The sequence below is a fragment of the Euwallacea similis genome, chromosome 1, assembly GCF_039881205.1.
Source record: "Euwallacea similis isolate ESF13 chromosome 1, ESF131.1, whole genome shotgun sequence".
NCBI lineage: Eukaryota > Metazoa > Arthropoda > Insecta > Coleoptera > Curculionidae > Euwallacea > Euwallacea similis.
This window is the reverse complement of record NC_089609.1, coordinates 7,712,863-7,726,268: the sequence shown is the minus strand read 5'-3', so window position 1 is coordinate 7,726,268 and position 13,406 is coordinate 7,712,863. Positions and strand designations below refer to the sequence as shown.

The window sequence follows — 13,406 nt, the reverse complement described above, 5'->3', positions numbered from 1 at the left end:
GTGACAAAAGGAGGTAATTAGCTAAGAAATAGAATTTGAAAAATGCAATGTGTCCGACTAGGAAACTTTATTATTATTAAGTTCAGCAACAGTATATTATTATACGAGCTTTTTATGAAAGACGTCGTTCCCTTAGGGAGCTGTTTCCGTCTCGAGCCCCAGACGCGATGAAAACATACTAATAATATAACCTGAATATTGCAGTTTGCAAACTAATAACAACAGATCATGTACGTATGCGCGTACTTTGCACACTCATGTGAGTATGAAAAGTACACTTTTAACACACTAATTGAGCAATGATAATATTGTCTCGTCCAGATTAAAATATCCAACATAGAATGTTACAATATTCTTGCAGTCCTTGCTCAGGCGTCTAGGCACCTTATCATTATACAGTATGTATCTAAAGTCCATCCCCTTTTTCAGGCAAAATCCTTTGTAAACATTGAGAAATTGAATAACCATCTTCAGAAAAACAATGTGCTCGATAGAACTTGAATGAAGCTCAAATGCAAAAGGACAAAATAATGGAAGTGACGTATTTCAAACGAATACCACCGCTTCTATTCGTTGTAAATTTTGAATAAAACGAAAATCCCTATTGAACAGAAACACCTGCCAACGTTTTCAACAGTGACCATAGAGATAGTCATGGCAACCATTTCATTTAACGTCAGGTATAGTGTCAAACTTCAAGTATTGACAACTACTTACAAAAAACTCTCACCAATGGAAGATTCAAAGTCTCTAGTAACAGTATTCCTGCAAAACATCTTCCATAACCGCCAACACATCATCGACACCACCTTCAAATTGATTTGCGATTACAACAACGGAGACAGATTGAAAGCCGATTACGAGAAGACTCTGAAGGGAATCTCCACCTTATTAGGCAAAGAAATTCCCAACCAAGTGTTGGTCTATTTGTTCACTTTAGTGGACATGCCTCTGGATTTAGTAGAACCTGATGATACTCAGCTGAAGCCTGTCATTGAGAAGATGAAGACTTTGGAGGGAATTCAAGAGACTCAGAATTGCTTGACCGACAACAGCAAGTCGGTTCTGGAAGACTGTGCTGGTGCAAGCAGAATTGAAGGAACTCCAAAGGCTCAACTTCAAGAAACTAAACCCAAGACGAGTAGAAGCAAAAGGAGCGTGGTTAAAAAATGTGAGGGGTCTCGCAGTGGCAATATTTTGAGCTTACTGGATCTTGCGGCAGTGGCGGTAGTGAACAATCACTCAAAACTAAAGAAAACATATCAAAGGAAGTTTGACAGAGCTTGGAAAATGGTGAATTCCAATAAGTGTAAAGGGGCACGGTTGGAGCAATGCTATGAAACTTTGAGGGATTTGAACAAGAAGAGGAAGCTGTTGAGGGACATTGAGAACGATAATATCACGGAGGAGATGGTGGCTGACTTGTACCAGGATGTGGATATATTCTTGAAAGAGAAGCATGTGTACGAGGCTGTTAATATGGATTTTTTTGAATGCGCTTCGCAGTGGTCAATGGCGGTTATTTTAAATGAGTTTAGTTAAATTATATGCAGAGAAACATTAATTTGTTAAATTGAAATGACTTCAATATTATTCAATTTTAAATGTAATTTTCATAGTTTTGTGTTTTTTTACGTCCAGTATTAGTTTGAAAAGTCGCAAAATATAGTTATTCCTCCCCGTTTAAAAATCTCAAGAAATTAAAAACATTTTTTAAATGCTAATTTTCGGTTTAATAGAGTGATATGGGTTCTATATCGATCCTAGGTACCTTTACTGAAGCTCTGAAATTTTAAGAATGCATATTAAAGCATCTTCGTTTTACAAATGCCATCAAAACGAGAAAATATCTATTAAGCTGACATCACATCTTGGTAAGTGAATGAGATATTAGAACCCGGTTTGCACTGTCCGAGCTTGATTTAAGTTTTTTTACCATAAGTGGTATTTTTAAGATTTTACACTGAATGTTGTAAGTTTTAATTTCAGAATAGAGCATAAATGCTAAACAATCGATGTTTTTTTCTTCTTCCTCTTTAACTTTATGTGTTACTGGTTACGTTATTGAAACGATCGATGCGGACAAATCACGTCACATAAATCCTACAACATCAAATTCATATTTTGCAGAATTTGATTTTTTTCACATATTTCCTGAAACACTTGGAATTTTTTAGATGTCAGAACGGCATTGATATATACGACAGTTATAACTAGAATTTATACCGCGAAACAGTTCCCAAAAAATTCCGGTTTTACCTTTTTTTCGTCACGAGTTTCTGTTAGATGAATATATTATAGTATAGAAACATGTTATAAAAATGTGAATTAATGATATGAAATGCGCAAAAAAATATGTGAAAAGATGCGAAGATATGGATGAAACTTGAAAGATTTTAAGAATCAGTCGGTTCCATTATGAAGCCATAGATTTTTTTTTTAATTAATCAAATTTCAATAAGTTATATTTTCATGAGAAATCTGTTTCAGGTTAAGCGGACCTAAAGCTAATACCATCAAATATCTTTTTCTTTACGTAAAACTAGTTACATAATAAATAAATAATGATCCAGCCATAACAGCCCTATTATATAACAATAGGTCATCCAGTCTTAATAGCCCCTATTGTATAATAATGGGACCACATGACTGAATCATTAATAAACCCTAAATTAGCGTGTCCATAGATGGTAGCTGTTATAAGCGTTTTTATCTTTAGTTATACTTTCGTACAATTATTCTTTGTTCATAGGAGCTCTGGTTGTCACGCGATCGTCGCCTCTTCCTGATTGAGAATTTACTTTGCTAATTCCGTAATCGCAAATTTCCTAGTAACTTCGCTAACTAATTACAACATATTTAGCATCTCCGGAGGGAAAACCTTTGAGGATATACCGAATCCCCATACACTCTTTGAGTCGGTCACCTCATCCGGACAACAACAGGACCAATTCTCCGCCTGTTTGGAAATCTGCTGATTCCAAATTGACGGTAAACAAGAACATATAAGACATTTCCGTAATTGAATTTACGTTTTACAGGTTCCAGAACAACCTCGAGTATCGAGAAGTGCAAGCAGCTCACCGGTGCCTCCCGTGAGAGCCAGAGTGCAGCAGGCTTCGTTGAAATGATAGTCGTTTGCTTTGTACAGGGTTAAACATATGTCTTAAATAGTTTTTCTGGATTTATCGATTCGTTTTAGGAAATTATTATAATAAGAATTTTAAGGAGAGTGAGACAAAATTTGCAACCCCTGGTCTCCGAAACTCCAGGGGCAATATAGTATTTCTGATTACGTACCTAGGTATCACGAAAGTATAAATCTTGATGAAGGTGATAAGTTAGCATTATCTACTGTTAAAGAGTTAGATATATAAAATTTTATTGCACAAATAAACGTTTTTTCATGCATTAGAATTAAAGAAACTTATATTGTAATGTATTCTCATAACACATCTGTACTACCAAAAGTTTTTCATACCACTGTACATACGTAGATACTCTGAGCTTGATTCAGCAATAGAATAAGTAATTAGTAATCTAATTAAATATTATCTAATAATAAACACACTTCAAATGCGTAAAGTATGTAGTATCAATTGAGAAGAACGAAACAGGTAGGTAATCCAATTGTATTATATGTCGTTCAATACCAGTTGCAGTCGATTTTACAGCTTAGTTCAATCCACAGTTAAATTACAAAAACACGAAAATAGATAAATCACTTTTGCCTATGTGTGTGCAGCAGGCTTTATGAAGACCATATTAGTTGCGCCCCTGTGGTCATCTCAGTGAACCGTAATGGTCCTCTGGGTGGATACAATGTTATAATAGGTGATGTGGAACGTTTTTTTTTCCTTACTTTCCTTCGTTTTTGGTAAATGATAGTCACTGTATTGTCACTATTCATGGGTTTTTTTGTTACTGAAATTTTTGCAAGGGCTTCCTCCATAAACACAAAACACTTATCGCGTCACTGAATACGCTACTCGGTCACTTGTATTAGCAAAATTTCGCTGCGTTACTTAGTGGTGCCACAGACAGATTCGTGTGTAAGAAGATCAAAGGAATTAAAGGTATCCATATTAAGGGTGGACCTCTCACCTATTCAAATAAAGAAATGTATTGTATATGTATTAAATATCTTATACTGAGTAGGTAGGTTTACCCCCAATTTAGATGTTTCATTTATATTAAAGACAATAATTACATTTTCGTACGTGAAAACGGCTATTTAATAATTCGGTTCAATAATTCGGTCAAACTTAGAGGTGTCTCATCAACAAAACTGATAAGGTCGCCCACTGTTTTACATATTAACATCAATTAAAAGTTTACACAAAGTGAGAAATTTAACTAGGATTAAAATTTTGAAATTGAAAAAAATAGGATGCCAGTTAAGTTTTTATTTGACAAGGTGGAACTTAACAAAACGCAAATTTGAAAGAGTTCTTAATGTTATGATCGAGGAAAATTACCGTGATAACTAGCCGATAAATAGATAGTAAACCAAAATTAGCGCTTGCAGTAAAACATACATAAAAGTAACAGGGGGACGCTAAAATATTATAGAATGTGAAAGGCGTGGTCAAACAGGTTAAACGTCCCGGAATCTAGATGCTACTCGGATGCTCTAAATAATGCATAATTACAATAAGGGGGTGTCAGATATGGACTAGATCCATCAAAGCCAAAAAACAGTAAAAATCACTTTTGTCTATGTTGGTGTACCAAGTCAGGAAGACAATAACACGTTTACCTTTGTCGTTTTAAGTCCAATTAAAAAAATACGTTAATTATGTAAATGTATAATTCCTACGTAAAGAACTGATCACTGTTTGTTAGTTGTTTGTCTTCCTATAATGCGGTTTCAGCTGTTTCTTTTGCAGCTGGAAAGAAGTCAAGCTTAGAAACATATTTGAGAATAACAGATTGATTTAAGCCTTCAGAAAAAACAAGAGTTGAAAGTCTTGTCTCGTTTCAAAGAGGTTTTTGTTCGACAGATTATTTCTGCCCTTACAAATGCATTGTTATTATTTTTTTCATGGTTCGTCTGAGTCTTTAATAACGGAGCAATGTTATTCTTAGTTAGTTTTAACTGAGAGCATTCTGTCGTAATAGTTTGTCGTAAAGTCGTTTGAAAGTTCGATGATCTGGTTAACTATTATTGGAATAAAATTCCAGGTAACTTTCAGCGGTATAGCGATTTTTGTTTGTACATACATAATAAAAAATCATATTTCTTGCATCAATGCTAGTGAATTCATTCCTCTCAGGTACTTACGAAATTATAACACAATTTACTTATTACACTAATGAAACACACTTATAACTAATCAACGATATTGTAAACGTAAGTTAAAATGTCAAAAATGGCGCCAATAAAACATTTCATTGTTTTCATTGTCTACCTCGTAATTCCAGCCGTTAATGAATTGGCAACATTCATACATTTCCCGTAATATATCGAAAAATCTAATAGAAGATATCTCATAATGCTCTCAGAATTCGTAAAAGAATTCAAGTTATCTGCACTGATAGAAAAAAAACAGCTGTTTCAAATGACTTTATCGTAACCAAAACTCTCCGCATAACAATTATGAGATATATTACCTAAAATAAAAAATTAATAAATACAAATAAAAGTAAATAAATAATGTTTAACGTAGAAAGCGCAATACAATTAACTAAACTTGGCTCATAAAACTCGAAAAACAGCAGCAGAATCAATTCGTTAACAGCGGATTCCGATAGATGGCGCCATGTACATTATCCTCTACTAATAACCCATAACTCAGGTGAAATATGTTACATTCATCATATGTCAAGAAAGCTAAATAAACTTTACAATCTCTCAGTTTTTCAGTACAGTTACCAATCAATTATTATCTCAAAACGGGTTTTAAATTAATTTTTGCAGTCTCATATTAATAATATAAGCCTTAAACAAACCTTCAAAAATCTTGAATAAGACCCCCGAAACATTCTTTAAATAACGACCTTTCAAACTTTATAAGGTGCAGACTGAAATTCCCACAATGATTCTTTAAGTATAGAAGAAATTGTAGCGGCAACTGCTTATCTATGATAGATAGCCGTAATTATGTGAATTATACACCGGATGAGAAAACTCTCTGAAACTTTAAGAAAATCGACTGCTTATGTGGATATGAAAAATTTAATTGCACATAATTCTAAACGAAAAACATGTTCTTAATCCATAATTTTCTAATATTTTACATTAATTACATGCTTACGTTATTTCGCTTGTCATGCTTGAATTGTGAAATCCAAATGTCACACGTCACACCTATACACTTCTCCTTCAACCTTGAAATAGAAATGTCCGCCGACAAACATATGTAAAGAAAACAGCGAAACGTTCCAAAAAATACGCTTTTTATGCTTAAATTTTACAATTTTGTGTCAAATCCTATATATTGTTAGCCCATAATACTCAATTCGATAAAAATGCTGTATTTAGAAGACTACCTTGAAAGTAAGTTTGAATTTGATATTTTGATGGTGTGTGTTGTTAAACAATGCCAGACTATGTTTCACTCATCCCAAGCTAGAGGAAGAGGAGACATAAACTCTTTGTAACGCGCCAATTTTAAATATCTTTTCTAGTGATTGAACATTTACCTCAAGAACTCAGGGACCGATTCACTGATATGCGAGAAATGGATTTAAGCATACATAGTAAGTTATAATTATTACACCAACTTTTTCTCCAATATTCATGAGAATTATTCATAGATAACACTGATGAATTAGAAAAAAGGGAAAAAGCTTTCTTTAGTGACTGCAAAAAATATCAAAATCAAGATATACCACCCAACTTGGAGGCAGAATTTCAAGCCATAAGAAAAGAGTATTATAAAGCTTTGGAAGATGCAGATGAGAAGGTTCATTTGGCAAACACAATGTATGAATTGGTGGATAAGTATCTGCGAAGACTAGATTCAGAACTGCACAAATTTAAGTATGAACTTGAAGCAGACAATAAAGGAATTACTGAAGTATTGAAAAAGAGATCCTTGGAATTAGATACTCCTGCAAATTCTTCTAATATGTTGAGTCAACAGAAAGAAAATCGATATGACAGGTAATTAAAAGTTAAATCTAGCTAGGAAACTTTGCAAAATAATCCACTGACTTGTACTTGTATTAATTACATGTTATGTGTAAGAAGTAAAACATACAACATATGCTGTAAATAAGTAATTTTTATGTTACATGCTAGATATGCAACTATACATACAGACATAGCACTAGCAGAATTTGTGTCTTCAACCCAATTCATCTCCATTTTTAGCTGGTACCTTGCATGTGTCTACTTTTCTTTAAAAAAAAAACAGTAAAATTCTAATTCCCTATGGCAAATGAATTAGTTACAAAAAAACAAATTTATTGCCTCATAAAGAAGAAAAGGAAAATAATTCAAAACTAGGAAATGGCAAGTTGCATTATTAATGTTCCATAAAAAAAAATAGTCAAAACTATCATTATACTGAACTATGAATTGTATTATTAAAGTTTTCCTTTACATTTTCTTACACCTTTTATTACAGAAACTGTATGTATGTTACTGGGAAAGCAATATTATAAATTTCAATTCTGGCATGTCTAAACATTTTGACAAATTTGTAACACTTTTTGACACTTATAAATATCAATTCTATAGTGTGACCAACCCACTAAACAGTTTTTGCAAACACAAACCGACATAATTTAAGCATAGATTGAGGATGATGCTTTCCATCTATGGTTGAAAATCTGATATTGACAAAGAGAAGTCGTAGTTATAGCTAATCAAAATAAGACAACTGTTTGCTTGTTCCACTTCATCTGGCATTAAGTTTTTCTCAATTCCGAATATAAAAGATGATTCACTTACTAGACTGACAATAAATTCAACTATTACCTTTTTTTGTTATTAGAGAGTACAATGTAGAGGTCTAAGCAAGTTTATATTATTAATAGCTTAAGCTCGAATAACTATTCAAGCCGATACTCAAGACCCCGCAGTGAAAAACGTCGTGACAGCAACTCTACAGTTTCAAATCAATTTGTGGAAAAGAGACAAATGCTTCAGCAGCCTGTACCAGCCAGTAGCACTGGATCACTGCCTCCAGCACTAGCAGAGACAAGACATACACCAACAATAACGCCACAAAACTCATTACCTACCAGCTCAGTAGCACCTACGGGAATTTCTTATGGATTGGGACATAACTTAGGTGCAGGAACAGCTATTGCAGCTGCTGCCTCACAAGCTATAGCTGCTACACAGCAGGTGAGAATCTCCTATCCCCATTTACTTTGTATGTGTGTATGTGTATTTTTTTATGAAGGATGCTAAATGTTTTTACATATTTTAAAATAGCTTTTTTCATTGGTTTTAAATAGTTATAGATTTTAGATAATTGTTGCCACCATTTTCTAAATATTTTAATACTTTATGGCTACACAAACCTTTTACATACAGACTTGGAAAAAGGTTACGTCAATAGAAATGTGGCAAATATTAATCAACAATTTCTATTTAGAAAATATTTTGATATACAAATTAATTAAAAAGTTACAAGTATTATGCCCATTTGTGTACAAATAACTATGCAATATCTGATTCATTCATAGACCGAAAAGATCTTATGATCATATAATTACTGTTTGTGTTATTAAAAACAAAATCTGTGTAATTTATCTATTGCATTGGTAGATGCAACAAGGAAGAAGAACCGCTAGTCTCAAAGCATCTTATGAAGCCATAAACACAAGCGGTCACGAATTTATCCCCAGAGAATTAGCGGGTGCAGCCCAAACAGCGATTCAAGCCATCCAACAGGACCACGCGAACAATAAAAAAAAGCAAAAGTACGTTTCTATAACATATGATTTTGTTTCTTCTAAAATATTTATTACCAAACTTTTAGGAAATACAGCAATAATTCAAGCTCTTCGAGTAGCCAACAATTGGCTCCAATACCAGTGCAACAGCCTGCAACCCTTCCAGAAGTTCAACCTGCCCAAACCGATTCTACGGTAGCTGAAGTAGCTGATGGCGAATGGGTTTATGACCCTAACGAGCCAAGATATTGTTTGTGCAACCAAGTATCCTATGGAGATATGGTGGCTTGTGATAATGAAGAGGTATGTTGTATTATAGTAGTAGAGTGAGTAATAATATTATGTAACAGTATGATGGTTCATTTCATAGCATTTGCCTGTAATTGCTGATTTTTTGCTATATGTCGTTCTAACGTTATTAGCAACATACTGACAAAGGGGTACAAAAATAATTATTTCCATAACAAATATAGAAAGTGAAACTTTACCCTACATAAAGTTTTACCTCTTTTTGTTTACCTAAAACCCTAAACCTTAACGTCACATCTCATGTTTCTTTAGATCATTTTGTTGGCTTTAAACCGTTCATCCATTTTCTTATTTAACAAATCCTATGTTTGGTCCTGTCTATATTGGATATAATGAACATAAGAGATACATAAAATTGTATAATCTAAAATTGCATAAAGGGACTTCCTATTTTGAAGGGTTGCAATAAATTCATAAAGAAAAATTATATTGTTTTAGTGTCCGTCTGAATGGTTCCACTATCCATGTGTGGGCATTTCTGCACCTCCAAAAGGTAAATGGTACTGTCCGCAATGTACGACAACTATGAAAAGACGTGGAGGTAGGAAAAATTAAAATTTAAGCATTTGTACTTAAGTAGATTATCAGTGTTAAGCATTTTTATCTAGACCTAGTTCAATTATTGTATGGTGGTAAAAGTAAGCTTCGTAGCAGTACAAAAATTTATAAAAAAATGTGAAAGGAATTACATAATTTGGTACTTGTACAGAATGGCAAAAACTTTTTTGCGATAACATGCTAGTTTTTTTTAATCAAAATGAAAAAAGCACCATTAATATCAAATTGCGTTGCGTTTATGCCCTTCACTGTATAAAAATTTCAAAGACTTTTTGTTGATCGAGTTATATATTACATTTACTTATGACAACCCCAAAATTTCTTAAATTATATCGGATAGTTTTTGAGGTATACAAAGCTCATTAGTTCCCTGGTTATACTGTAACGTTTTTTTCTAAATAAAAATGCAATTCTTTTTCATGATAAGACTAATGTAACTTATCCCGTTGTTTAGAGATAACCATTAATAATTGTGTTTAAAGATATTGTAAGTTTTTAATGTTTAACCAAGACCCGTAAGGGCAATTGAAGGGTCATTGGTCTGTATCTAAGGGTTTATTGAAATATACGCTTATTTTGTTATTTGTAATACAGTCAATAAAGCATTGAAGCCTATCTAAACCATTTTTCTTTATCACAAAACTATTATTTTACACAGACTGTTTCTCAATGGTTTGTACAAAACCTTACCACACATGCTTGAGATAAAGAAATTTGATAATTTAATCCAACTTTTCTTTTTGCTCTACCCATTCCAACTGCAAAATTGTAAGGAATATAAAAAGATACAACTATTTCGGTATCATTTATAATTCACATTTTATTATAATACATAAATTATAACATCAGACTTTTGCCATTAAGTATATACATATTCACCTCACCTCAGCTTACAGTGTGGTCCAAATTAGTGATAAAAGAAATTAGAACCTTGGAAACTGTAAGAGACATAGAGATAGTTAAATGGGCAAAGTTTTAAAGAATTTTATAACAAACTTATATCCGGTTAAAAAATTGCTCTAGCTCTTTCCGTTTTTAAATTGGATATAGGTTTCTTACAAAATTCTAAAATATTGGCCCTGTATCTCATACAGTTTTCAAGAAACCAATACAGAGTGAATTTTCTTTGGCACTCATCATAGGGATTTCAAGAACCAGCAGAATTAAAAAGCCAATTAGCGTGGCTACAAGTACCTTAAATAAGACTTTATAAATTATTGCAACTGTCTTTTAATTTTGAACAGCTAATATTGGGAAGAAATTTGGAGGATAAAAGGGAATGAAATTTATTTTTTAAAGTTAGAGAATTTACACTGAGAGTTTTTAACGAAGTAACAGCCCCCTGCAAGGTCATCTGCGATTTTAAAAGCTGATGTTCTAGAGAGTTCAAGTTTTTTCCTGCTTCATCCATACTTGTTTGAACCAGAGACTCAATGTTATTGTAAAGAGATGTGTTAGATTCCCGAAGCTTTTGTTGAAATAGCGAGTCATATTCGATGTTTTTTCTGGAGGAGTCACTTTCCAAAAATTGCAGTGCTGATACTGCACTGGCTATGCTGTCATTGTTGTCTAAAGAGATAATTAGGTATTTATCTTATAAATTAAGATTAATTTGTGCCTCAGAGCAAAAAACTATATTAAGCATCAAAAAATTTAGGACTGACTTCTATCAGTCAAAGAGGAGATAGTTTTATGTGAAATGTTGAGAAGTCAAGAAAGAAACAAGAGCCTGGGCTCAATAAGATTGCACTCTGGGGCATAGAAACAGGTTTTAAGATTCACTATAATGATTTGAATGGCTTGTTGTGAAGGTCAAAATGACATAAATTTTCCTACAAAAATCGGTTCACAAATATAGGACCTGCTCAAAGTTAACACACTCAAACCAATCCTGGGGAGTATGTAATATTTTATGTCGTGATAAAATTTATATCAACTTTGCACCAAACTTATGTCCACAATGAGGCCATCCTGTATACTAGAAATTTCAATATTCACCACCTATATTTTAAATGCATGTCTATGAGGTCAAAATGAAATTTTGGAGGCGTATTTAGGCTACTAGACGATAAAATTTCCAAAATATTACAGTTTGAACTTTTCCTTTAAGTGGCAATTCGAATTTAAGTAGCATCCTTGAAATTTTTTGGTTTTGGAATGTTGTTTAAGTGAGATACTCTGCATTTTATTATTTCTATACAGGGTGATTCAGATTTTAATTAATAATAATAATAATATCTATCTATAATCTAGTTAACATGTCAGCAAATTTTCATTAAGCCAGCTTCAATAATAGCTGAGAATGTTAAATTTTATAGAAATGGTGTTTTAGAAAGATTTTTCTTTAAACCAATATATATTTAAAATGGTTAGGTTTAGGTATAGGGGTACCTAATAAGAATTTAATCAGCTTAATCACTAGATTCCAAAAATGCAAAAATATACTGGGTGTTCCATTTGAAATAAGGAAGTTAACCTCGACTTCCGGTATAACTGGAAGTGATATGACCTTCAAAATATTTTAAAAAAGTAGAGTGTATCTATATTAGCTTAACCCCCAAATATGAAAAATTTAGATTAGTTACAAGTACAAAAGTTTCTAATGAAACAGTTACGTGAATCACCCTGTATATATATATGTATACTCTCACATTAAGACCCTGTACCTATTTAAAGAAACTAAAACTTACCAGTATCCGATTCAGAATCCTCGCCAAAAATGACTGCGCCTTGAATTGAGTTGGTCATATCAAATTCTAGGGGTCCCTGTGATGAGAGAGGAACATCCCTTAAATTCCCTTAGAAAAATCAAAGAACTATCCTGTGCCTACTTGTTTGTTACCCGCAGCTTCATCTTCGCTATCTGTTTCAGATGCTTCTCCACTTACAATTAACACATTATTCATATTAGCTCTTCTTAATTATTGAAGTAAAACGATTTTAACTAGTTTATTTTTGGTGGGGCGAGGGCATAGCACGTATAATGGGTCATAGGTTAAAATTTGCCTCACAGCTGGCTACATCGATCCTACGTCAAATACAACATAACCTCAATCAAACACAACACACTCAACATAAACATAAAATTCAAAAATTAATATTTAAATTGTTAACTTTTCCTCGGTTTAATGTTACAAAAACTACAGATTAAAATTCAGCACAACTGATAATGTCCGTGTTACGAAACATCGCAAAATCCTTGATCAACATCGTTAATGTGTGGACCCCTCAAATGACCTCTGTAAGATTCAGATACCATGCAGAAAAAATAGCTAAAGGCCCCTTATTAAGAAGATACGGTTACGAAGACCCTATAAGGCGTAGGGGTTTATTGCCAAGGGATAAAGATGCTGGAAGTCTTTCTATGCCAACGTATAAACCAGTTGACAGGTGGAGTGAGAAGAGAGCACTTTTTGGCCAAAATGATTATATAGATATATTAGGTAATGAGAGAATACATCCAACAAGAATCTTGTACACCATACCACCATGGTTGAGGGGAATAGGAGGCAATGAATATCAAGTAATGTTGCGTAAAAGGAAAATGTTGGGACAGACAGCATATCCTTTGGCTCGACCAACTAAATGGCACCAACTACAGAAAAGGATCCGGTATTTAAACAACTATTTGAATAGAAAGACTCGTACTGGTTTTTCCTACCAGTAGAATGAAAATTGAGTTGATT

At 33.2% G+C, this 13,406-nt stretch overlaps 5 protein-coding genes across 9 annotated transcripts in view; 4 read left to right on the top strand and 1 right to left on the bottom strand.

Annotated features, from left to right (window-relative positions):
- Positions 1-3,362, top strand: part of LOC136407988 (GTPase-activating Rap/Ran-GAP domain-like protein 3) — an 83,991-nt gene extending 80,629 nt beyond the window's left edge. For all 4 annotated transcript variants that reach the window (XM_066388653.1, XM_066388628.1, XM_066388634.1 and 1 more), the window contains 2 exons: positions 2,864-2,991; positions 3,042-3,362. In XM_066388653.1, the coding sequence (XP_066244750.1) occupies positions 2,864-2,991; positions 3,042-3,131 (218 nt within the window). In that variant the 3' untranslated portion in view covers positions 3,132-3,362. The remainder of the gene's footprint in view (positions 1-2,863; positions 2,992-3,041) is intronic.
- LOC136410190 (uncharacterized) lies at positions 540-1,613 on the top strand. Its single transcript, XM_066392223.1, has one exon. It carries the CDS (start codon positions 655-657, stop codon positions 1,540-1,542), a length of 888 nt encoding a protein of 295 aa, XP_066248320.1. The 5' UTR covers positions 540-654; the 3' UTR covers positions 1,543-1,613.
- Positions 3,363-6,320: 2,958 nt separating the features above from the next.
- Ing3 (Inhibitor of growth family, member 3) lies at positions 6,321-10,335 on the top strand. The gene is made up of 7 exons (XM_066389191.1): positions 6,321-6,499; positions 6,631-6,702; positions 6,760-7,108; positions 7,987-8,299; positions 8,726-8,880; positions 8,940-9,156; positions 9,601-10,335. Exons 1-7 carry the CDS (start codon positions 6,472-6,474, stop codon positions 9,715-9,717), a joined length of 1,251 nt encoding a protein of 416 aa, XP_066245288.1. The 5' UTR covers positions 6,321-6,471; the 3' UTR covers positions 9,718-10,335.
- Positions 10,336-10,559: 224 nt separating this feature from the next.
- Blos3 (Biogenesis of lysosome-related organelles complex 1, subunit 3) lies at positions 10,560-12,718 on the bottom strand. 2 transcript variants are annotated; one of them, XM_066389634.1, is made up of 3 exons: positions 12,552-12,718; positions 12,411-12,508; positions 10,560-11,289 (listed from the first exon to the last, which is right to left on the bottom strand). In XM_066389634.1, the coding sequence occupies exons 1-3, from the start codon at positions 12,572-12,574 to the stop codon at positions 10,928-10,930; spliced, it is 483 nt and encodes a 160-aa protein (XP_066245731.1). In that variant the 5' UTR covers positions 12,575-12,718; the 3' UTR covers positions 10,560-10,927. The 2 variants fall into 2 exon arrangements, with proteins under 2 accessions (XP_066245731.1, XP_066245722.1); XM_066389625.1 differs by having other exon boundaries at positions 10,566-11,289; positions 12,411-12,486; positions 12,552-12,691.
- Positions 12,719-12,743: 25 nt separating this feature from the next.
- mRpL51 (mitochondrial ribosomal protein L51) lies at positions 12,744-13,387 on the top strand. The gene has a single exon (XM_066389646.1). The coding sequence runs from the start codon at positions 12,890-12,892 to the stop codon at positions 13,385-13,387; it is 498 nt and encodes a 165-aa protein (XP_066245743.1). The 5' UTR covers positions 12,744-12,889.
- Positions 13,388-13,406: the final 19 nt, after the last annotated feature.